Raw genomic sequence first — 25660 nt, 5'->3', positions numbered from 1 at the left:
GTCACCTAACAGCCCTTTCGTGGGTTTCCATGAAACAGGGGACAGGACTAGGGAATGGGCACTCGCGCTTTAGCAAATGTTTCCAGAGTTAGAACTTCTTGGCAATGAATTGGAATAAGCAAGTCTAGGTGGTCAGGGACTGTCTTTGAAGGGAAAGGACCAAAACCAACAAGCTGCCACTATTGAGTTAGACAACATCTAAGTACAACAGACCTATCTCCACCCCGCATCTGGGCAGCTGTGGGCCCAGCCGGACACATCTAGGCTCGAGTCCCAACATGGGACACTCACTGGTGAGCATTCTTTTTTTTTTTTATAAAGATTTTATTTATTTATTTGACAGAGAAAGACACAGCGAGAGAGGGAACACAAATGGGGAGTGGGAGAGGGAGAAGCAGACTCCCTGCCGAGCAGGGAGCCCGATGCAGGACTTGATCCAGGGACTCCAGGATCATGACCTGAGCCGAAGGCAGTCGCTTAACCAACTGAGCCACCCAGGCGCCCTCTGGTGAGCATTCTTAGACAAGTCCCTTTCTTCTCTGAACCCTCAGGAAACCATATGTAAGAACAGGATTTGAACTAGGTGAGCCATGAGGTCCTCTCCAGCACACTGTTACATCTGCCTAGGCCAGAGGATGGGGTGACTCTAATGGAAGGAGCCCAAGGGCACCTGGGAGGTTGAGGGTCCAAGGCAATGAGGCTCTCATCCTCCAACTCCCAGAGACGGGCTCAAAGCACTACCCCTCTCTCTGGGTGGTGGCAAATCCCAGTGGAAACAGAATTGAGGTACTGTGCAGAGGACACCGAGCTCACCAAAAGCTTCCATGACAGGGTTGGAGTTCAAGATTCGCTGCTCAATCCTCTCTGCAATCCTGTGGCTCTCCCAGGATGTGGGTGAGGCGGCCACCACAGCATAGAACTTCATCAGGCAGCGGGACGTCCAAGTCTGCAGCAGAAACAGCCCTGTGGGAGCTGTGTTCACATTCCCTCCCTCCATACCTCAGGATGCGGGGCCCACCAGAGTCCTCTTCTCTACCAGGCACATTGCTGACCGAATGGGGGAATGTTGAATTCAACTGTGTCCTTTACAGTGAAATGGGGGGTTGCTCCCTTCTGCTGCTCCTAGTTCCAGAGGACACCTTTAAGAAATGAAGGAAGGAGGGATAGAGAAGGGACAACCCACCTTGACCTGGGCAGGCTACTCTGTCTCTGAGGGCTCACAGCTAATACTGACTACTCTGTGGCAGGCGCTGAGCTAAAAAGGATGCTTTCTGTGCATCTTCTTACTAAACCTATTGATACACGTGCCAGGACATACCTGTTTTTAAAATGAAACTGAGGCAAATAAAGATACTTAATTTTATTGAAGATCACACATATAGTAAATGACAGAGTTCTGATTTACACCCAGGCAATCTCTTAGAAAATTCCCAACTTGTTTTTAATCAGCTGAAATGAGGCACATTTTCACTTCCAATTGTTTGTTGCTAGAACATGGAAATACGATAGATTTTTATTTATTTTGTTTTTTAAAGATTTATTTATTTATTTGATAGAGAGAGAAATAGTGAGAGAGGGAACACAAGCAGGGGGAGTGGGAGAGGGAGAAGCAGGCTTCCTGTGGAGCAGGGAGCCCGATGCGGGACTCGATCCCAGGACCCCAGGATCATGACCTGAGCTGAAGGTAGACGCTTAACGAATGAGTCACCTAGGCGCCCCAGATTTTTATTTATTTACTTTGTAACCTGTTACTTTGCTCAACTCTCTACACACCTCACTACAACTTCTTAGTTGTAGTAAATTTCTGTATATTCTTTTAGGTCTTTCTATGAGGTGGGAGTTGTTCCCTTCTATTTTCTGAAAGACTGTGTAGAACTGGTTAACATTACCTCCTTAAATACTTGATAGAATTCACAAGTAAAGCCATCTGGGCCTGGAGCTGTCTTTGTGGCCAGGTTTATTACTATGACTTCGGCATCTTTCATTGATAAAGGCCTATATATTTCTTGTGTGAGCTCCAGCAGTTTGGGTCTTCCAAAAGATTTCTCCATTTCATCTAAATTGTAGAATTTATTGGAATAAAGTTGTTCATAATAATCTCTTACCAATCTGTAGGATCTATAGTAATATCTATTCTTTAATTCTGATACTGGTAACTTGTGAATTTTTCTCTTTTTAAAGTTTGACTAGAATGTTATCAATTTTATTAATCTTTTAAAAGATATGGCCTTCCGGGGCGCCTGGGTGGCTCAGTCGTTAAGCGTCTGCCTTCGGCTCAGGTCATGATCCCAGGGTTCTGGGATCGAGTCCCATATCAGGCTCCCTCCTCGGCGGGAAGCCTGCTCTCCCTCTCCCACTCCTGCTGCTTGTGTTCCTGCTCTCGCTATCTCTGTCTCTGTCAAATAAATAAATAAATAAATCTTAAAAAAAAAAAAAAAGATATGGCCTTTGACTTCATTTATTTTGTTATTTTTGTTTCCTATTTTATTTTCACTTTATTTCCTTCTTTTTATTATTATTTAATTTAAACTCTAGTTAGGTGACAGTTCAATATTGATTTCAGGGGTAGAATTCAGTAGTTCATCATTTACATACAACATCCAGGGCTCATCGTAACAAGTGCCCTCTTTAATCCCCACCCACACACCTCCCTCCATCAACCCTCAATTTGTTCTCTACCTTCAAGAGTCTCTTATGGTTTCTCTTTTCTTCCCCCCTCCCATATGTTGTTTCTTAAATTCCATATATGAGTGAAATCACATGGTATTTGTCTTGCTCTGACTGACTCATTTTGCTTAGCATAATACACTCCAGCTCCATCCATGTCATTGCAAATGGTAAGATTTCATTCTTTTTTTTTTTATTCTTATGTTAATCCCCATACATTAGTTTTAGATGAAGTGTTCCATGATTCATTGTTTGTGCATAACACCCAGTGCTCCATGCAGAATGTGCCCTCCTCAATACCCACCACCAGGCTAACCCATCCTCCCACCCCCCTCCCCTCTAGAACCCTGTTTGTTTTTCAGAGTCCATTGTCTCTCATGGTTCATCTACCCCTCCGATTTCCCCTGCTTCATTCTTCCCCTCCCGCTACCTTCTTCTTTTTTTTTCTTAACATATATTGCATTATTTGTTTCAGAGGTACAGATCTGAGATTCAACAGTCTTGCACAATTCACAGCGCTTACCAGAGCACATACCCTCCCCAGTGTCTATCACGCAGTCACCCCATCCCTCCCACCCCACCCCCCACTCCAGCAACCCTGTTTGTTTCCTGCAAGATTTCATTCTTTTTGATAGCTGAATTTTCCATCTTTTTTTTTAATTTAAATTTTAGGTAGTTAACATACAGTGCAATATTGGTTTCTTTTATTTCCTTCTTCCTTATTTTGGGTTTATTCTTTTTTCTCCTAGCTGCTTAAGGTGGAAGTTCAGATCACTAATTTGAGTTCTTTATTCTTTTCTAATTAAGTATTTAATGCTACAAATTTCCCTCTAAGCACTGTTATTTTTTTAAAGATTTTACTTTATTTATTTTTAAAGATTTTTATTTATTTATTTGAGAGAGAGAGAGAGCATGAGAGGGGAGAGGGTCAGAGGGAGAAGCAGACTCCCCACTGAGCAGGGAGCCCGATGTGGGACTCGATCCCGGAACTCCGGGATCATGACCTGAGCCGAAGGCAGTCGCTTAACCAACTGAGCCACCCAGACGCACAGCACTGCTATTTTTTTAAAGCAGATTTTGATATGTCCTGTTTTCCTTTTCATTCAGTTCACAGTATTTTTCTAATATTCTTTGTGGTTTTATCTTTGCCCATAAGATATTTAGAAGGGTGTTAATTTCCAAATGCTTTGGGTATTTTCCAAGTATCTTTGTTACTTATTTTTAGTTCAATTCTACTCAGGACAGAGAACACAGTTTGCATGATTTTAATCTTTTCAAATTGAGATTTGTTTTAATGGCTCAGAATGTGGTCTGTTGGTGAGTGTATCATGTGTACTTGAAAAGAATGTTCAGGGGTGCCTGGGTGGCTCAGTCATTAAGTGTCTGCCTTCAGCTCAGGTCATGATCCCGGAGTCCTGGGATCAAGCCCTGCATTGGGCTCCCTGCTTGGCGGGAAGCCTGCTTCTCCCTCTCCCACTCCCCCTGCTTGTGTTCCCTCTCTCGCTGTGTCTCTCTCTCTCAAAAAAATAGAATCTTAAAAAAAAAAAGCTCAAATCTCAAACTATAATTTTGATTTTATCAAATTCTTTCAACTCTATCCACCTTTGCTTCATGTATTTTGAAACTGTACACATTTAGTATTATCTTCTCTTTTTTAAATTTTAATGTTTTTAGGAATCTCTACACCCAATGTGGGGCTTGACCTCAACCCCAAGATCAACAGTCACATGATCTTTCTAACTGACCCAGGCAGCTGCCCCTAAAATGTTCTTTGTTCTGTATAACTGCTTCAGATTTCCTTTGATTAATGTTGGAATGATGTATCTTTTTCTGTTTTTTTTACCACGAACCTACCTGTATAATTATAGTGGGTTTTTTGAAGACCTATAACTTGAGTCTTGCCTTAAAAAAAAAAAAAAGAAATCCAATCTGATGTTGTCTTTTATTTTTTTAAAGATTTTATTTATTTATTTGAGAGAGAGAGAGAGAGAAACAGCACAAGAGGGGAGAGGGTCAGAGGGTGAGACTCGATCCCGGGACTCCAGGATCATGACCTGAGCTGAAGGCAGTCGCTTAACCAACTGAGCCACCCAGGCGCCCTGATGTTGTCTTTTAATTGGAGTGTTTAGTCAATATTCATTTAATGTAATAATCACTATGGCTAGGTTGAAATCTACCATCTTATTATTTCTTTGTGATTTGTTTCACATGATCTTTGTTACTTTTTTCTTCCTTTACGGTTGAATTTAGTACTTTTATGATTCCACTGTATCTCCACAGTAAATTGTTACTATCTTTGCCTTAGAGTGAATTATTTTTGAGGTTTTTTTTGTTTTGTTTTGTTTTTTAAGATAGGGGGAGAGAGTTGGGGGGGAGGTGCAGAGAGAATCTTAAGCAGGCTCCATGCGCAGTATGGAGTCTGACATGGGGCTCAATCTCACAACCTTGAGATCATGACCTGAGCCAAAAACCAAGAGTCAGTTGCCTAACCAGCTGAGCCATCCAGGACCCCCTAGAGAGAATTATCTTGTAGAGATAAAAAATAAGATATCACATCCCCAATGTTCTTTACTCCTTTGTATCAATCCAAATATTCACCTGCTTTCATAGTCCTTTGGCCTAAAGAACTTCCTTTAATGTTTCTTGTATACAGGTCTGCTGGCAATGAATTCCTTTAACTTTTGTTTGAAAGTCTTATTTCACTTCCATGGTTAAAAAAATTTTTAGGGGTTGCTCAGTTGGTTAAGCAGTTGCTTTTGGTTCGGGTCATGATCCCAGGGTCCTGGGATCGAGCCCCGCATCGGGCTCCCTGCTCAGTGGGGAGCCTGCTTCTCCTTCTCCCTCTGCCTGCCTCTCGGCCTACTTGTGCTCTATCTCTCTGTCAAATAAATAAATAAAATATTAAAAAAAAATGAAAGAAGCAAAGAATTAAAAAAAAAAAATTTTTTTAAAAGTAATCTCCACACCCAAAGTGGGGCTTGAACTCATAACCCTGAGATCAAGATTGTATGCTCCACTGACTAGCCAGCTGGGCATCCTGTGTTCTCATTTTTTTTAGATATTTTGATATTTTTGCTGGTAATAGAATTCTAGGTTGGCAGATATTTTTTTCTTAAAAAAACAAAAAAACAAAAACAACTTTCCTTTTTATTAAGTAATATCTACACCCAATGTGGGGCTTAAACTCACAACCCTGAGATCAAGAGTTGCATGCTCTACCAACTGAGCCAGCCAGGTGCCCCAAAAGATATTTTCTTTCAGCATTTTTTTTTTCTTTTTTTCTTTCAGCTCTTTAAAGATGTTGCTATTTTTGAAATGAAATGAAATGAAAAAATATCAACTATTTGATAAACCTCTCTTACATGAATGACAAATATCACAACAAATGAAGGAAAAGGAACCAGAAGGAAACAGAGTCAATGCACGGAGAAGACAAAAATCATGAAGTATCCTCAAAAAGGATACTTTGGACTTGCAGTTCTTGTTTGTGTTTGTTTTTGTTTTAGAGATTTATTTATTTTCTGGGGTGCCTGGGTGGCTCAGTCCTTAAGCGTCTGCCTTTGGCTCAGGTCATGATCCCAGGGTCCTGGGATTGAGCCCCATATTGGGCTCCCTGCTCAGCGGGAAGCCTGCTTCTCCCTCTCCCACTCCCCCTACTTGTGTTCCCTCTCTCGCTGTGTCTCTGTCAAATAAATAAATAAAATCTTTTTTTTTTTTTTTAAAGATTTTATTTATTTGAGAGAGAGAGAATGAGAGACAGAGAGCACAAGAGGGAAGAGGGTCAGAGGGAGAAGCAGACCCCCTGCTGAGCAGGGAGCCCGATGCGGGACTCGATCCCGGGACTCCAGGATCATGACCTGAGCCGAAGGCAGTCGCTTAACCAACTGAGCCACCCAGGCGCCCCTAAATAAATAAAATCTTAAAAAAAGAAAAAAAGATTTATTTATTTTTTGAGAGCAAGCGAGCAAAAGAGAGCTAGAGAGAAAGAGCAAGCATGAGCAGGAGGGGCAGAGGGAGGGAGAGAGAACCTGAAGCAGAATCTGTGCTGAGTGCAGAGCCCGACGCAGGGCTAAATCCCATGACCCTGACATCATTACCTGTACTGAAACCAAGAGTCAGACACTCAACTGACTGCGCTACCCAGGCATTCCTGGGCTTGCCGTTTTTGAAAGATGCCCGTTGTCACTCTTATCTTTGTTCCTCTTTTTGTAATATTTGTTTTTCTGGTTCCCATAAGAGTTTTCTCCTTTTGGTCTTCAGCAATTTGACTATAATGTGAAGTATATTTTCTTTGTATTCATCTGCTTATTGTTTTCTGAACTTCTTGGATCTGTTCCTGCCATCTTTTGTTCATTGTATAAGATATCACCTCTGACCCATGTGTTCTCTTTCTCCTGGCACACCAAGAACAACTATGGTAGGACCACAGGATACTGTACCATAGCTCTCAGATGTGCTTCTTTCTTTGTTTCTCAATTTGAATTATTTCTATTGATTTACTGTCAAATTCATTAATGTACTCATCTGCACATCTGGTCTGTTGATAAGCATGAAGGAATTATTCATTATATTTTTAATTTTTATCATTTTCATTTAACTCTTTATAGTTTCCATATCTCTACTAAGGAATCTTTTCTAGAGACACTGACAAGCTCATGAGAAAAGTTATGGACATTCAGGGTCCCACAAGTTTAAAAAGTTACCTACAGTGAGGCTCCCTGGTTGACAATCCTATCCATAAAGATTCTAATCAGTTGCTGAATGAGGCATTTAATAATAATGCCTTATTCTTAAATATGAACAGAAACTTACTGATCATCAACTATTTGATAAACCTCTTTTACATGAATGACAAATATCACAACAAATGAAGGAAAAGGAACCAGAAGGAAACAGAGTCAATGCAAGGAGAAGACAAAAATCATGAAGTATCCTCAAAAATAAGATACTGAATCTATGAAATAAGACCAGGATGGTGGGGGCTGCGGGGAATAATATTCAGAGAACAAGCGAGAACTCTTAGAATTAACCCTTTTTCAACAAAAAATTCAAAATTCAAAATATTGGAAGGTAGAGAATATCTCCCAGAAGGTAGAACAAAATACTAAGAGATGGAAAAATAAGTGAGAAAAATAAGAATATTAGACAATTAATCAAACTTCCTTCTAATAGGAGTTCCAAAAAGAGAGAACAGAAGGAAGGAAATTATTAAATTATTAGCTATAATACAAATTTCCCCAAATAAAGAACATGAGTTTTCAGGATAAAAAGAGCCACACAAAATATCCAGCACAGCAAACGAAACAAAACAAAACAACCATACCAAGACATAGCACTTGTGTTTTAATACCTACAGATAAAAATGAAGACTATAAAAGCTTCTGGAAAGAAAAACAAATCGCCATTATGGACTGGGACTATCACAACACTCAAAAAATATAGAAGAAAAAAACCTTATAAATTTGGAAAGAAAATGGTCTCTAACCAGGAATTATAAAATCCAGCACGAGGTGCAACAACTCAAAAATCTGCCCTGCATGTAACTTTTCTAGGAAGCTACTGAAGAATGTACTCCATAAAAACAAGGCCCTTAAGAAGTTGAAGCCATGGGCTCCAGCAACGGGTTAGGGGTGGGGGCGTTGTCATAGGACAGAGGGCAACTTGGGGGATCCCCAGAGTGAGGCAGAGAAGCTCCCAGGTAATAACTGTGTGGCAACACCCCTTGGCAGCCACCAGTCCAGGTGGGAGCCAGAGATCTGGGCGCTGTGGGAAGAATATCACCAAGAAAAAAAAAAGGACTTGATGTACTTGCTGGTGGATAGGTGTTATCCAGCTTTGGTGATAGGTTTAGTAATAACTTAATAGGTATATAGAAACTAAACAAATGAAAAAACAGCAATTATTAAGTAGAGGGAAAGTAAAAATTATACAAGAAAGGATATTATACTGCTTTGCTGTGAACAATATACACATGGCTGTAATACTGCCTATTAATTAGAAATCGTGATATGATTATGTATGTATTGGGGGGCAGAGAAAATAGGGCTAAAATCCTCATCAGAGTAAGAAATGAACGGATTAGGTAAAAAACTGAAAAATTAGTAACAATATAATGATGTTATTTAGAAATACAAATGCAAACACCCAAATAAACTGCTAAAAGATGTGAAAGTAGCTGCCTCTGGAGAGAGAAATAGTCTTGATAGATATGGGGTACGGCTGCTGTTTTTCTTTGTAAGCCTTGCAGTATTGCTTGATTTTTGAACTGTGTAATTATGCTACTACTTATTAAACAACCACACAGACCCAGCAAAAGACCATAGCGGCTGCTCAATGAAGGGTTACTGAGTTCCAGCGGCATGGGTTTCAGGCCAGGTCCAGCCTCAGCTCCCCAGAGCAATTCTGGAGGACAGTGGGCTTCCTCTGGGGGCTGGGTATGAGCCACTGCACTGGCCAGTTTGAAAGAGCTCTTGAAGATCCTCTCCACACCCAAGTCCCAGCTGTCATCCCTGCAGCTGTCTTTCCTAGTGGACTAAGAGCCCCCTGAAAGCCGTATGTTGCATTTTTCAGCTCTGTTCCTCCCCCTGCTACTCTTCAGGGGCTAGCCCATGGCCTAGAAGCTGGCAGGTACTTAGCGCTCGGCCATTCTCTCCTATGTAAGTACAGGCAGAGGCAGTTTCTGGTCTAAAAATCCCTTGTGAAGGTACAAGCATTGTGGAAAAAGTGGGGTGGCGGGGTGAGCCTTGGCAAGAAGGTGGCGAGGCCTGGCCCGGTGGCCTCCTCTGACCAGCTGTGCAACTCCTTGACTATCCTTGTGCAACATTCTGTCTCACCTGTGGTGGTTCTGGCACCTAGGGGGCCACATGACCGCATCAAGTGCTTCTGTCCTTCCCCATAGCCAGCCCAGTGCACCGTGGTTGCCAGCATGGGCAACCCTGAGGGTACAGGTGGGCTACTCCAGTAACCCCTTCCTACGAGTCACCCCAGCTACTTTTAGGAGTGCTGCTATGTGCCAAGCATACCAAGTGCCTATGTGCACTGGTCCATTTAACTCTCGTAGGAGTCTCAGGACTTACATGCTGGTCCTCCTGTCCCTGTCGTGTTACAAATGGAAGAACTGAGGTTTGCAGAACCTAAATACCTTTCCGATGTGCTCTTAACCGTATTCTGGAATCCCCAATACCTAACTTTTGTTTCCAGTGGTGTTAGAGCTAAGACCTTTGAGGAGAAAATGAAGGCTGAGAGAAAAAGTATCCACCCAAGGTTACATGGAAGAGCCTGGACTAGAACCCCATCTCTTGACTTCTTGCCGAGTGCTTGCTCACCACTGCACACTGACTCCCTGCTTGAGCCAGCCTATCTGAGAATGATTAGGCAGCAAAAGAACTCCACAAGGAATGACCTCCTCCCTCTCTGCCCACCCTACCAGTCACGAAAGAGGCCCTCCTACCTTTCCAGCACCACTCTCTCCGCTGACAATAATAGACTGGTTGACGGGCTCAATCAGGCTCTTGACATTCCTGTAGGTCTGTTCACCCACAGTGAAGATGTGGGGCTTCAGTTTCTAAAACATCAAGGGGTGAAAGGTCACATGAGGGAATGCCTGTCTCCAAGGAGTGGTTGATCCAATGATGGCTGAGATAGGGAGGCTTCCTCTAGAAAAATCTCCTGGATGTAACAGTGTTAGACCCAACTGCGGGACCCCTGTGGTGCCTATATCCGCTCATCTTTTAGTATGGAAGCAGTGCTGGCCTTGACCAGTCTATGACCTTAACACTTTATCCTCCCATTTTATTTTACCTTAATAGTCTTATTCTGCTTATTATTTTACATTACTATACTTTGCAGCATGCAAAGAACTTTCCTACAAGTTACTGCCTAAAAAATCTATTCATTAGTTGGATAGCTAATCCTATTTTATGGACGAGAAATCTGAGGTTTGGAGGGGTTAAATAACCTTCCCAAGGCCACTCAGCAAGTAAAGGCAACTATGTGATTTGAATTCCTAGGCCACTATTCTTCTTTTCACCCACAAATATTAATTATCCTCAATGTGCTGGGCATTAAACTGGGCACTGGGGAAACAGGAAACCATGACATGGCTTTTGCCTTTGAAGAGGCTGTCAGTGAGATATGGGCTCTCAGGGAAGACTTGGACACTTAACCATGCATGAGCTTCCGAGGGCCAGGCCATCTGCACAATGCCTGGCCGGCCCGCACTGCCCGTCCAGCAATCACCCCCTACCCAGCTTCCTGGAGAGAAGGTACTGTTGTGGATAATGTCAGAGCCATCCCTCTCTGCACCTGCACCTGCCTCTGCCCCAGCCCCTTCTTCCCTGAACTGTTAAAAACCTCCAACTGTTCTCCCTGTATCTTGTTTCACCTTCCTGAACTTGACTCCCCCAACTTCCCGAGTAATTATCCCCATGGTGGGCTCCAGTCAGTCCCTCCAGCCCTGGGGAAGCAGCACTGTGCATACATTCTGCCTGCTGTGGTGCCTCAGACCCTTCGCCAGCAGCCCTGGCTTATCTCATCTATTGTCTCTCTCCCTGACAGCACCCTTCTTTTTTTTTTTTTTTTAAAGATTTTATTTATTTATTTATTTGAGACAGCCAGAGAGGGAACACAAGCAGGGGGAGTGGGAGAGGGAGAAGCAGGTTTCCCGTCGAGCAGGGAGCCTGATGCGGGGCTCGATCCCAGGACCCTGGGATCATGACCTGAGGCGAAGGCAGACGCTTAACGACTGAGCCACTCAGGCGCCCCTGACAGCACCCTTCTTGCCAGCAAGTTGGCTCTTGCCTCTCTCTGAAGACATCATGCACTTAAACACCAGCTAGCCTATTCCCTGCCTGCACCACCTCCAACCCCATCAGAATTTATTCCTCTCATTCCTCCCACTGAGAGGAACAAATGCTGAATTTCCTAGGGCACTCCTTATTATACATGATTTTATTCTTTCCCCCAAAAATGGTTCATTAAATACACAAATATACCTTTGTAAATCCTTCCCTCTTAATAAAGTCACAAACAAGAAAAAAGTCCATTATGCTATGTCCTTATTCTAGGTTCCAAACTCCGTTAAACATTTATCTCTCACTTGGCACCTACTGTCACGTGTCCAAAAGTCTTCGACCACCTGGTGGGCAGGGCTGTGGCACCAGCAGATTCTGGATGACTGCATGGCTGGTGAATAGATGGATAATGACAGGGAAGCTGCAAGGAGGCCCAGGGGGATATGGCGGAGCCCTGAGGCCCAGGAAGTGGCTGAGCCTTACCCGGGGCTGAGGCGCAGCGTGGTATTCTCTCATCAGTGCTGGTGAGTAGAGCTGAGGGACGGCCTTGAAGGGGTTCAGAGCGACCAGGGTGCAGCCAGCATTGGTGTAGAACGTGTCTGCTGCGTACCGAGCCTGCAAACACCTCAGGACTGAGGCAGAGGCACCTTTAGCAAACTCTGGCTCAAATACAGACCCAACTGCCCACACAGACAAACACTGGCCTAACAGTGTTACCTTTGCAATTAGCCAAGTGCCGTTAGATCCCAGCAGCTCCCTGATGGATAGGTACAAGATCTAATTAAGATGAGCCCCAAATCTGGAGCAAAGTCTGCCCTGGGGAGCCCGGGCGCAGCTGCCAGGCGGACGTCTGGAGCAGCCCACTGGCTCGAGGTCAGGAGTCCTGCCTGCCTCGGTCTGGCCAGGGGAAGCTGTGCAAACTACCCACATCACACCCCTACCCTCTTGGAGACAGCCCTTTTTTAAAAGATTTTATTTGTAAGTAATCTCTACACCCAACGTGAGGCTCAAACCCACAGCCCCGAGATCAAGAGTTGCACACTCCACCAACGGAGCCAGCCAGCACCAAGGGGTGCCTCTTGAGGACAGGGAGGCCCATACCTGTCTCCGGTGTCACGGGATTCACCTTGGTGAGGTCATCCAGCTGGTGCAGCGGGGCTTCCCCGCTCAGGAACTCCCGCAGGTCTTCTCTGAGGGATTCCCCTCCTTGGGCACCAGAGCCTGAACTGTGGCCATGAACCTGAGAGGCCACGAGAAGACGGCCATGAAAGCTGGGACTGAGGCCAGCTGGCAGCAAGGTAGGGGTGGGGGCCTGAGTAGCAGGAGGAGAAGAGGCCTCTAGTATCATAGTCTGCTTGGATTCAAACTTCAGTTCTGCCACTTACTAAGCCTGTGAACCTGGGTAAGTTACTTACTTCTCTGAGTCACAGCTTCTTTATTTGTAAATAAAGGAAAATAAAACCAGTTCGCAGGGCTACTGGACAGAAAAATAAGAGATACACAAAGCACTTGGTGCCTGGCACACAGTGTGTACTCAATAAATGAACAAATGCTATCCCCTCTCCTCTGAACAAGCTCCAGCTTCCAGGCTGGCCCAGCTAGGGGTGGGGCCCAAGGTGGGGGGCTGCTACAGGGGATAACCCTCCCCCCAAAAGAACCATGGCTTGGGCTTTTGAAAGAGAAAGAGACCATTTAGCTTGTGATGAAAAACCAGCTGTGAGGTAGCCCCATGCCTTCATCACTTGGCTCTCGGGGCTTAAATTTAGTTAGTTTCCTCTGCCCTGGGTCTACTTGAGAGGGAGCCTGGCTTGGAAGTTGGATGAGGTTAAGAATAGGCACAAAGGGGAAAAGGCTGTTTCTCTTTCGCCCTCGCCGATCCTTGATGCCAACACTTTCCACGTGTTTCCTCTTTCCCAATTCCTCCCATGGTCTCATTTTTCCTCTGATCTCTCTGGAGACTGCAGGGAAGATGGGGTGGGGAGTAGGAAAAGACAGTAAGTAGTACCTGGCTGAAATCTGCTTTTGGAGAAAGGAGTCTGTAATAGGACTGTGTAGGCTTCCAATGAGATTAGTGAACCCTAAAAGTTCAAACCCCTCAAGCCAAGGTGTCAAGTGTCATCTGAGAGGCCCAGCAACAAGTTTCTTTCCAAAGATGTTGCCTGTTCTCTGAATTTGGGCCCACCATAATCCACAAGGCAGGCTCTTGGCCTCCAGGATAAAGGCTGAGGTCAGAGCATGGCTGGATCCATGCAAATCCCTTTGCTCTGGGCGGGGGGAATCACAAGCCGAGCCATAATTTATGATGAGCTCTGATCCAACCAGAGAAGTAGCTAAGTATAATGGTCAAGAGCCTAGACCTTAAAGCTAGATTCCCTGGATTTGAATCCTGATTCTACCACCTACTAGTTGTACAATGTTATGTAAATGTCTTAATCTCTCTGTGCTTCAATTTTCCTATCTCTAAAATGGGAATGCTGGTAGCACCTAGGTCAGACACTAATAAGCACATCAAGTATTTAGAGAAGGCACCTGCATATGCACCCAAAATTAGCTATTATTATTCTTTTAAAAACAGCTCTTCTTTAATTATGCAGTGATATATCAAGGCCTAAAAAGCACACATGCCTCTTTAGCCTGCAATTCTTTTAGAAAACGATCCTATGTAAAGGCCATAAGAATATTCAGTATATTTTGAGCTACTTATAATCGTAAAAAAGTTGAAAACAACCCACATGTCCTAATGGTGGACAATTTACAGTATATCCTTACAATGGAATAAAGCAGGTTACAAAAACTATGCAGCTTCAAATATTTTAAAAATACATATTTAGAGGAAAAATAAAGGATATTTTCTAAAATGTTATCTCTGGTTAGTGTAATTATGGGTAATTTTAATGTTCCTTTTGCTTATATTTTCCACATTGCTTACAGTGAATGTGACCTTGAATAAGCCACATAACCTCTCTGAGCTTTATCTCCAAAACGGGGATAGAGTAGCACCGTACATATAACACTGTAACTTGCTTGAGGACTAAACAAAATTATTCATGTAAAATGCTTAGAACAGTAGCTACTACTTAGGTAGGGCTCAATACAGAGCAGCTGCTAGTATGGTTATGATGAACATTACTGCTTTTTTAATTAAAAATGAATAATTAATAAATAAATAAATAAATAAAAAGTTAAACAAACAAAGCCCAGAGCAGACAATTGTCCTGCCAGCTTCTCTCCAGTCTCAAGCTCATTTCATAAGACAAAAGTCTGGAAGATGATCAAGCAGTAGTGTCTACCAGGGCTCCCTTGAGGCTGGCTGGCTTTCCTCTTGGTCATCCTGATAAGTCTCAGGCACCTACCTGCCTAGGACTCCACTAGACTGTGAGCTCCTGGAGAGCAGGTATCATCTTAAACATCTGCCGCAGCCTGGTGCCTGGCCACATTTTGTAAATAAAAATTCAGCAAATATCTACCTACTGGCATTCTCTTTGGACCGAGAGCTGCACGAGAAGGATGATATGGACAGGAGATGGGTGATTTGGAATCCTGAAGGCCTGGGGCCATAGTAGCCTTTTTAGAGAGGCAGAGGCCTGGAGTAAGGGCAGGTTTCATGCTGCAGTAGCAATTCCCCCACCACACGCTTCCTGATCCATTCATCAGACTCCTTTATTTCCACATAGGCATCTTCACCCACTGACCCCTCTGCTTGGACTGCTTAATTCCCTTCTCCACCTGGCTAATTCCTACATATTCTTTAAGGTTCAGCTTCAAAGAATACCTCCTCTTGGAAGGCTCAGGCTTCCACTGTACCTCAGCAGTTCAGGCTGGCAGGGACATCTCTCAGGACTCCCTCACCGGTTCAGGCTTGTGAAGTCACCAAAGTGCCCTAAGGATTCCCCTCCCCATCCCATCTTACTCATCCCAGGAAAAAGAGCTAAAGACCACAACAGGAGAGATTCAAATTAGGTATCAGGAAAAGCTTCTCAATGATAGGTGAAAGGCACTGGAGTGACTACATGAAGAGAGAAAAGGTCTTTCTTCTTTCTTCCTTCCAGGTCAGGGTAAGTGGAATCTTTATTCAGCTAAGTGACAGATGGGAAAGTGCCTTAGATGCTTCAGGGCCTAGGTTACCTAAGGGTGAGGTTTTACCTGATGGAGCATCTTGCTTCAGTGTGTCAGCCAGGGTTCTGGGTCACAGGCACAAAGAGTGCTATCCACCTGGTCATGGGGACACAAGTGGGAACATAGGTCCAGTAAAAGGCTCAGTTCTGGAGGAATCTGAGATGAATCACCTCAGAGCCTACGACATGACAGAGAAGACAAGGGCCAAACACAGGTGAGGGCTTCTTCAGGGTGACTCACTCCAGCTCCTCCTGCCAAGCAAGAAGAATCAAAATAAGAATCAGGGCGAGCCTGGGCAAAGAGGGAAAGTCTGTCCTATCCCCTGCCAATTAGGAAACGGGAAACTTTTATGAGAGCCTCCAGAGGCTCCCCGGGCTCTTCAGGGGCAGTTTTACTACAGAGGTTTGGGGTGGGGCTGCATATGTTCTGAGTCAGTGTGCTGTGGAGAATGGAGACACTGGGAGACAGAGAAGTCTCATGCCCTACCCTCTCCACTGGACAGAAATAGCCTATTTTTGTATAGCCAGTAATTGATAGACCAGGGAGGCTAGAGTCAATTCTTGATGCTCTAGGAAAGTTGTTGTGTGGGAGCAAAATTACAGCTCACTCACAGGAAAGCCGTATCACCTTCCTGGCCCACCTTGATCCTTTATCTTGAACATGGGGGTAGTAAAATCTACCTCACAAGGAGTGGTTGTGAAGGTCAATGATGTCATGGAGTACAAATCTAAATATTCAGCCATAGGGGGAATATTGTTATTAATAGAAGGGCTACCGAGGATGGATAATCCATTTGGCGACACTAATCAGGTAGAACAGCCCAGTGTCAACTTTAAAAAGGCAAGCATTTCAGAGGAGGAAAATCTGAGAGGGGGGTGTTGTGAGGCTATACCTAGACCAATCTCTGAAAAACTGTAAGTGACCCTAAGACTCAAAATATCCCAGGCCTCACACCTTCCTAGCAAGGAGGGATGAGGATGAGGGGTGTCTGTAATGGATGGACCCTGGCGGAGACTTGTTTGAGGCTCTGAATACACCTAGCATGTGAAAGAATTCAGGGATAGGGACTTCATGCAAACTGAAAAAAGGACAGAGAAGAGCATCAGGAATGTGTTGGGTACATTCACCTTGGACACTGATCATATGCTGCCAAGGGACAGCCATGGAGAGGGCAACCCCAGAGTCAAGGAAAACAAAGCTCCCTCACCTGGAAGCTCATTTTAAGAGAATCAGGGGAGCATAATAGGTTGTGGAGTTAGAAATCAAAGCCCACAACTCCTCCAAGGCAGATCACAAGAGCTCTCTAAGCCTTATTCCATTTACTCGTTTGCAAAAAGGAATACTAATACTTACACCTCAAAACACTGAGTTAAGGATCAAATGGGCTAGTACCTCAGAGAACGCCTTGCAAATGTTGGTTATTATGATGCAGCGTCCGTTCCCAGCCAAAGTCAAGTCAGATTAGAGCGGTTTTCTCCAGTTCTCCCAGCTCTTGCTCTCCCCCAGCTTCGCGGTTACCAGCCAAGACTTTCTGGAAAGGGTGTGACCACTGTGGGCAGAAGGGAGATGGTAATGAACAGATATAACACCAAGTCAAGGCAAGAGGCAACCTGATCACTAGCTCCTCCGCCTCCTCCCCAGCCTCAGGTTCGTCGTCCGCTTGGAGGACAGTGGGAGCGCAGGCGAGAAGAGCTGGGTAAGGGTCCTGGGAACCCACCTGGATCCGCCCCCAGCTTCCCTGCGGGAACAAGGACTCCCTCTCTGGACGAAGTGCCCGCAGGGACGAGGGCTGGGACGCCGCTCCGGAAGCACCTGGCACGGGGAGAGTATGCCCTTCCCTGGAAGGTGGATGTGACCCCAGCCAAGGGCGCGGCTGCCCTGACGCTTACCCGGGCCAGCTGCCCCTTCCCCGGTCCTTAGGATTGCGAAAAGAAGGGCAGGAGACGGGACTCAGCCTCCCAGCTGAAACCCTTCCCCAACCCCGGGCCGCCTCCTGCCAGCAAGGTGGAGAGGTGGAGGGGGGACCATGAAAGGCTCTTGTTCTAGGCAAGGGCCAAGAGCTGGGCTACCCCCTGCTGAGATACGAGACGGTCAAAAAGGAAATGGGAAAGGGTAGGCAAACGGCGCTCTGGAAAAAGGAGAGGAAGACGCCCTCCGTTCCTCTGCGCTCCAGGGGCAAACCGGCCTCCCTGCCCTTTCGGGGTCGCGAAGCGCTTCGGACCTGGGCTGGGGGTGACACTCACCGGTTCCACGGCCTGAGCCGCCGAGCGCGCGGCCCCCGCCAGGCCCGACTGGAAAGGCAGGCGGGCGGGCTGGGAGAGACGGCGGGAAGAGCCCGGGAGGGGAGGGAAGAGGAGAGGGCGGGAGCGAGCCGGGGAGGAGAGGAAGCCGGGACCGCCAGAGCGCACGGGCCGCCCGCCGCTCTGGCCCAGTGGCCGGGAGCCAGCCGGCTCCTCCCCCGGGGCGGGGCGCGCACTGGGAGCGGGGCGCACGTGGCCCGCTCTGGACGCCTGGGTCGAAGTTAGGGGCTCCAGCTAGGACAAAGTATTTTGAGAACCTGGGGTAAGATGGGGTTGAGACGCCGGCCTCCCGTATTCCGGCAGGAGACGCGCGGGAGGCAGGGCCTCCAGGGCCTCACAGGGCCTGGGGTCCTTCAGTAGAGGACGCCGTGGTCGAACACTGAGCCGGGCCCTCTGACCCCACCACTCTGAGAGACTCGTCGTGGGGTTCGAGGGGTGGCGGTGAAGCGCGTGACGCGTCTGCTCCGGGCTCCACCGACGGACCGAGGCAAGAGGGAAACAACTAGCGCGGGGAGCCTACGCGGCTGGGAAACGGCCTCCGGTCCTGGGCGGGGCGCGCGCGCGCGCGCGGAATCAGCCGGCCCGGAAGCGCAGGCCGCCCGACGTCGGCCGGAAGCGCGGCTCGGGAGGCGGAAGCGGGTTGCTCCCGCATGGCTCTGCGGTTGCGTTGCGAGTCGTGCAGCAGGGACCATGTAGACGGCCGGCTGCGGGGGCGCCGGGACACCGAAGGCACGTGAGGTGTAAGGGCCGGCGCCGCCGTGGCGCGTGTCAGTCAGGAAAAGGACTCCTTTATTTCTAAAAGCCAGTCGATTCAGATCGGTTTGTCATCGAGAGGAATTGTTGCTGGCTCAGGCCGTCAGGCATGCGTGCATTCATTTGTTCTACATGGTTCTGGTTTGGCCAACAAACGTGTTCTTTCTGTGTGCCACTTTAAAGACATTGAAATATGAGAGAGGTGTTTTACATCCCTTTGAAACCACGAACACTAGTGTGTGCCATACGCCCAGGCCTCCCCCGCCCCGCCCCCTTCCCCAGGATTAGCATCCATTCTACCCATCTACACTTAACCTGAAAGCATGGCTGTGACTGAGGTAAGGAGCAGCCTGGGGCTTAGGATGTCACTGGAGGTTAGTATTTTGTCTTGGAGGCAATGGGTTCAGAGAGGCTCTTCACACAAACCAAGGTCTCCAACTCCAAGGTGTACTTAAATACCTTCTCCCTATCCTCTGATTTGACTTGAAGTCATTAGTTAAGTGTGTTCAGTTTGCATTACAAAATTTTAATAACCTATCCTAATGCTTTGTAATAGGAATTCCTATCTGTGATTCCATTTTCAGGGTTTATATGCCAAATTAATTTTCTTTGTGAGTCTGCCTTATACAGAGAATAGCTTTTTAACCAATGATTTCATACTATTAGCATGACATTCTTATCCTTTTTTAAGATTTTATTTACCTGAGAGAGAGTGAGCTCGAGAGAACACAAAGGGGGAGGGAGAAGCAGACTCCCCACCGAGCAGAGAGCCTGAGGCAGCACTGGATCCCAGGACACTGGGATCACGACCTGAGCCAAAGGCAGATGGTTACCCGACTGAGCCATCCAGGGGCCCCTCCTTTTTTTTTTTTTTAGATTTGAGAGAGTGAGAGCACTAGCGGGAGAGAGAATTTCAAGCAGACACTGTGCTGGGCGCAGAGCCGGTGGGGGGCGCTCAATCTCAGGATCCTGAGATCAGGACCTGAATGAAACCAAGAGTGGGATGCTTAACCCAGTGCGCTACCCAGGTGCCCTGACATTCTTATCCTGATGTGTTAGCTTTCTTCCCACAATCCTTGGGGGAGGAATCACAAATTCTATTTTCTGCCCTGATTTGAAATCATTAGGTCTTAAGTTCTGCTCTGAAATCTAGGAATATGAGTAAAATCGGGGGCACTGGGTGGGGCAGTCGGTTAAGCGTTAGACTCTTGGTTTCAGCTCAGGTCATGATCTCAGGGTCTTGAAATCAAGCCTCACGTCAGGCTCTGAGCTCAGTGAAGAGTCTGCTAAAGTTTCTCTCTCCCTCTGCTCCACCCCACGCACACATGCTCTAATAAATCTTAAAAAAAAGTAAAATTAAGTCATATATATGCCTATTCCACAAGAACATTGCTTTTCCAATGTATCCCTTTGCTCTTATCACAGGAAGAAGAAAAAATGTCTCAAAAGCAGATGAAGGAAGCTTTTGTCAGTAACCACAATGGAACCAGTGTGCTGGAAGTCACCCAGGGCCTGTGCTTACCTGCATTCTGTATCCTGTGCAGAGGGCTTCTGATCATTCTCTCACAGCACTTGTGTTCTTCACATACCTGGAAAACTAGATTCTTCATTGACTTTGTTTTCCTGATAGTTCCCCTGGTGGCCACTTTGACCATTTTGTCTTCATTTGTCCTCCTTGAGCACCTTGCTGTAATTATCCTTGGGGCAGGGCTATTCTATCAAATATACTGCAGGAGAACTTGCTGTGCCAGAATGCCTGTCCAGAAAATACTTGAAAAATTCATGAAAATCAGTCTGGAATCAGAATACGTTCCAGCCATCTCTTGTTTCCGTGTAATTAACAGTGCATTTACTGCTATTGCCATTTTGGCTGTGGACTTCCCACTTTTTCCCAGAAGATTTGCCAAAACTGAGCTCTATGGGACAGGAGCAATGGATTTTGGAGTAGGAGGTTTTATTTTTGGGACTGCAATGGTTTGTCCAGAAGTCAGGAGAAAATACACGGAAGGGTCCAGATTTTATTATCTTACAAAGTCCTTGTACTCTGTTTGGCCATTAGTTTTCCTAGGAGTAGGACGATTAGTCATTATAAAATCCATAGGCTATCAGGAACATTTAACTGAGTATGGAGTTCACTGGAACTTTTTCTTTACCTTAGTAGTTGTGAAACTGTTAACATCACTGCTTTTGATTATTTTTCCTCTAAATAAATCCTGGATTGTGGCCATCAGCACTATTGTGTTATACCAGCTAACCCTCGACTTTACCCCACTGAAAAGGTTAATTTTATATGGCACTGATGGTAGTGGCACAAGGATTGGTTTATTAAATGCCAACCGAGAAGGAATAATCTCTACCTTGGGGTATGTGGCAATTCATATGGCTGGTGTGCAAACAGGGTCATATATGCTTAAAAAAAGATCACATGTCAAAGACTGGATAAAAGGAACGTACTGTATTCTGCTGACAGCTATTAGCCTCTTCATATCTCTTTACATAGTTCAGGTAAATGTAGAAGTAGTATCTCGGAGAATGGCCAATTTAGCCTTTTGTATTTGGATAGTTGCTTCTAGCCTGATCCTTCTTAGTAGTTTATTACTGGGTGATATAATTTTGAGTTTTGCAAGATTTCTAATTAAAGGGGCTGTAGTGCCATGTTCTTGGAAACCAATCCAGTTGTCTGCCACAAATAAAAAGCATTCAGAATCTCTAGTCTCTGAAGCTGAAAGAAAGGAACCCAGTCTTTGTTTAATTACAGCTATGAACAGAAACCAGTTAATTTTTTTCTTGCTGTCAAATATAACTACTGGTCTGATCAACCTGTTGGTAGATACGTTATACAGCAGTACCTTGTGGGCCTTAATTGTGCTCAATCTCTATATGTTTACCAACTGTTTAGTTATATATGTGTTACACTTGCAAGATAAGACTATAAAATTGTGGTGATCAGCATAGGTACAAAGTACTTGTGTTACAAAAATATTATTTTAATGAGGAAGAATATTAAATGTGAAGAAAGTGGGCTTTTGGCAACCCAGTGCTAACCATATTATAGAATTGAGTTTCAATCCTCTATAATAGTAGTGATGCTTACTGTTTTAATGTATCCTAACACCATATAATTTTAAAGAAACTGCAGTCGTGACACTGAAAGATTAGAGGGTAGGGAGGAGGATTTTTACTTTCCATCTTATATCACAAACCATTCTGTATTTTTTTATTGTATGACTTATAATAAAATTTACATTAAAACATCTCAGCATGATCGTGAAATTGTCAACACTTCTTTATTTTTTTTTTAAAGATTTTATTTATTTGACAGAGAGAGTGAGCACAAGCAGGAGAGCTGGAGAAGCAGACCCCTCGATGAGCAGGGAGCCTGATGTGGGGCTTGATCCCAGGACCCTGGGTTCATGACCTGAGCCAAAGGCAGAAGCTCAACCAACTGAGGCACCCAGGCACCCCTGTCAACACTTCTTTACTGCTCAATTTTAACCTATTAAAAACGCCTATGTATAAGAAAGCAGGTGTTGACAACCAAACACATACTATAAAGTCAGAAAACAATTAAATGCTCCAAAGAATGGACTGAATTGTGCGATGTAGTTTACATGCCTAGTAATTATGAGGTGATAGTTTTACTTCAGGACTAATTATTTTTTTTTAGCAACTCTGCTAGGGATGATAAGCAGGTTTCTTGGTATCTTGGAGCTTGTAATCCGTGGGGAAACAGACATTGAACAACCATTACAAACTGTGGTAAGTCATGAAGTATAGGTTACCAAGAGTGTCAAATCAAGAACTGATCTAGTAGAGGGCGCCTGGGTGGCTCAGTTGGTTAAGCGACTGCCTTCGCCTCAGGTCATGATCCTGGAGTCCCTGGATCGAGTCCCGCATCGGGCTCCCTGCTCAGCAGGGAGCCTGCTTCTGCCTCTGACCCTCCCCCCTCTCACGTGCTCTCTCTGTCTCAAATAAATAAATAAAATCTTAAAAAAAAAAAAAAAAAAAAAGAACTGATCTAGTAGAGTCAAAGTTTTCCCCACATACGGTATTTTTTTTTTTAAGATTTTATTTTTAAGTAATCTCTACTGCAACGTGGGGGCTTGAACTCATAACCCTGAGATCAAGAGTCATGCTCTGCAGACTGAGCCAGCCAGGTGCCCCCAGACTGTTTTTTCTTTTCTTTTTTTAAGGTAGTCTCCACACCCAGCATAGGGCTTGGGGGGTAAGGGGGTGTGGCGCAAGGTGGGGCTCAAACTCACAGACTGTGAGTTCAAGACCTGAGGGGAGATCAAGAGTCTGAGGCTCAACCGACTGAGCCACCCAGGTACACACACCCCTAGATGGTATTTTTTTGAGGTAGAGCTGATTGATGGAATGAGGAATTAAAATGTGGTAAGGGAAAGGGTACACAGCATTCTAGGTAGAATGAATCCTTCAGCAAAGGTCCTGAGTTGGGGGGCGGAAATCGCACATCTTGGAACTTAAGATGGGAGCTCAGAAAAAGGGAGAGGGTGGGTAATAAGCTAGAGAGGCAGGCAGGGACCATACCAGGCATCCCTCATTTAATTTACCATGTTAAGGGGAAAGAGAACCAGTGAGAAAGTCAAGCACTAGGCTGATTTAATACAATGATGGCTATATTAACGTTTAATATCCTACTGGGAATTTGAGTCATTTAACAGTTCTAAGCAGACCTTTGAACCAGCTGTTTAGAATCTAAGATTTAAAAAAACGAAATCCTTAGTTTCCAATTATAATGTTTCCTGTATTTTGTTTAAAGTGGGCAAAAAAAGGGGTGCCTGGGTGGCTCAGTTGGTTAAGGGTCCAACTCTTGATTTTGGCTCAGATCTTGATATCAGGGTTGTGAGTTTGGGCTGGCGTTGGGCTCCATGCTGGGCATAGTGCCTACTTAAAGAATAAAAATAAATTAAAAAGTGGACAAAAAAAATCAACTAAAATCTGCCTTTCTGTTGTGTTATATTTTCAAGGAAAAATCTGATTTTGCAGAAATAGTCAAGGGTCAGAATGCTCAAGTTAATTTTATATTTGGTAAGGAATCTGGATTATTTGTGGAGTATAGGTAGAGACTCCTCTAAAATTAAATTTTGGTTGCTGTTTTAATCAGTTGCCTCTAAATTAGTTAAAAATTTTATTCCTGAATTTGTTAAATATAGTCATGTTATTACACTAGTTTACTTAAATTTGTTACATTGATGATGGCTAATTTCGTATTTATGTGGCATTTTTGCCAACTATAATCAATGATATTTGGAGTTAATCTTTATTGAAAGGAATTTTCTCCCTAATCAGTATGTTGAGCAGCTATAAAAACAAAAATCAGATTCTATTTTCAATTAAAAAGATTTTTGAAATTTAACCAGTAAGATTATAGCATATAAATTAAGCATGACTAGGAAAGGTGATTGATTCTCTTGCTATGTCACAGTGCTAATACCCCACGACTTACCTGTTCAAAGCGTTCAGAGCAGGGCTGAGGAAACTAAACATACTGTTCTCTCATTTAAAAAAATGTAATTTAAATTATTTGATGACTGAACGAACATGTTGTCTAACTGGTCTGTTGGTTTTCGGTAACTGCTCCTTCATTTTTTCTAGATCTTAAATATCTCTCGACAAGTTTATGTCTCACAATTACGGATACTGAATCATAACTTGAACAAAGTGTACTCTCTGTTTTTTCTACCTCCAATTATGAAAGTCATGTAAGAGAAAGCGAATGAAATAGCATTCATAAAAATAGAAAAATTAGTTAAAAAAAATTCTGACTTGGCTCTAGTTTACAGAAAAGATCAAACACAGATTTATTGAGCTCCAGTGTACCAGATATAGGTGTTGGGAAACAGAAAATAAGACAAAGTCCCTGCCTTACATTTTAACTTGCAGACATTATTTTCCCTTAAAAGAATTTTTCCCCTCTGAAAAATTTTAAGTGGGGAAAGTATGTCTCTCTTTTTTTTTTAATTGTTAACAGACACAACAAAACTTCCCACTGTCAGCTCATAAAAAAGAAAACCAAATTCATAGATTCTCAGATTTGGAGAACAATGGTAATTTATTTATTTATTTATTTTTAAATTTTTAAAAGATTTTATTTATTTATCTGAGAGAGAATGAGAGAGAGCACATGGTGGGGGGAGGGTCAGAGGGAGAAGCAGACCCCCTGCCGAGCAGGGAGCCCGATGCGGGACTCAATCCAGGGACTCCAGGATCATGACCTGAGCCGAAGGCAGTCGCCCAACCAACTGAGCCACCCAGGCGCCCAACAATGGTAATTTAAATAACATTCTGCTATTGATTTTATCACCACATAAAATAACGTGGTTATTATAGTGAAAACAACAAAAGGTATTCTAATTGGCTAATTTCCTTTTCAACTATCAATTTTTTAAAAAAATATTTATTTGACAGAGAGAGAGAGACAGCAAGAGAGGGAACACAAACAGGGAGAGTGGGAGAGGGAGAAGCAGGCTTCCCGTGGAGCAGGGAGCCCGATGCAGGGCTCGATCCCAGGACCTTGACCTGAGCTGAAGGCAGACGCTTAATGACTTAGCCACCCAGGCGCCCTTCAACTATCAATTTTTTTTTAAATTTTATTTATTTATTTGACAGAGAGAGACACAGCGAGAGAGGGAACACAAGCAGGGGGAGCGGGAGAGGGAGAAGCAGGCTCCCCGCAGCGCAGGGAGCCCGATGTGGGACTCGATCCCAGGGCCCTGGGATCATGACCTGAGCTGAAGGCAGTCGCTTAACCAACTGAGCCACCCAGGCGCCCTCAACTATCAATTTTTTAAAAAAGATTTTAAGCAATCTCTACACCCAAAGTGGGGCTCAAACACAATCCTAAGATCAAGAGTCACATGCTCCACTGAGCCAGTCAGCCTACCCCTCAACTATCAATTTTTGAGGACAGAGAAGGGAGGGGGATAGAGAAGAGAAGAATATAATCTGGTCTACGACTTTATCCTATCGATAACCTCCAGGAAGTAACTCATTCCCATAACTTTTTTT

At 44.5% G+C, this 25660-nt stretch overlaps 2 protein-coding genes across 19 annotated transcripts in view; one reads left to right on the top strand and one right to left on the bottom strand.

Annotated features, from left to right (window-relative positions):
- MYO19 (myosin XIX) overlaps window positions 1–18045 on the bottom strand; it is a 37413-nt gene extending 19368 nt beyond the window's left edge. For 7 of the 12 annotated variants that reach the window (XR_010408389.1, XR_010408390.1, XM_064582262.1 and 4 more), the window contains exons 1-7: window positions 17819–18045; window positions 16968–17124; window positions 15603–15826; window positions 12561–12771; window positions 11943–12091; window positions 10118–10231; window positions 814–946 (exon numbers count right to left, since the gene is read on the bottom strand). Coding sequence is in view for 10 of the 12 variants with exons in the window: in XM_064582262.1 (XP_064438332.1) it covers window positions 814–946; window positions 10118–10231; window positions 11943–12091; window positions 12561–12771; window positions 15603–15614 (619 nt within the window). In the remaining 2 variants the exon portion in view is untranslated. Of the gene's footprint in view, window positions 1–813; window positions 947–1052; window positions 1140–10117; window positions 10232–11942; window positions 12092–12176; window positions 12217–12560; window positions 12772–15602; window positions 15827–16967; window positions 17125–17292; window positions 17682–17818 lie in introns of those variants that run through there. The other 5 variants (XM_045889313.3, XM_064582263.1, XM_064582265.1 and 2 more) reach the window with 5 other exon arrangements.
- On the top strand, window positions 17668–21882 carry PIGW (phosphatidylinositol glycan anchor biosynthesis class W). 7 transcript variants are annotated; one of them, XM_064582281.1, is made up of 2 exons: window positions 17668–17687; window positions 20054–21882. In XM_064582281.1, exon 2 carries the CDS (start codon window positions 20066–20068, stop codon window positions 21572–21574), a length of 1509 nt encoding a protein of 502 aa, XP_064438351.1. In that variant the 5' UTR covers window positions 17668–17687; window positions 20054–20065; the 3' UTR covers window positions 21575–21882. The 7 variants fall into 7 exon arrangements, with proteins under 7 accessions (XP_064438351.1, XP_045745273.1, XP_045745272.1 ...); XM_045889317.2 differs by lacking the exon at window positions 17668–17687 and adding an exon at window positions 18002–18137; XM_045889316.3 differs by lacking the exon at window positions 17668–17687 and adding an exon at window positions 18227–18362.
- The last annotated feature ends 3778 nt before the right edge of the window (window positions 21883–25660 follow it).

The sequence above is a fragment of the Mirounga angustirostris genome, unplaced genomic scaffold (genome assembly GCF_029215605.1).
Source record: "Mirounga angustirostris isolate CCGP_5_RB_7025 unplaced genomic scaffold, mMirAng1.0.hap1 SCAF_17, whole genome shotgun sequence".
NCBI lineage: Eukaryota > Metazoa > Chordata > Mammalia > Carnivora > Phocidae > Mirounga > Mirounga angustirostris.
This window is presented reverse-complemented; position numbering and strand designations above follow the sequence as displayed.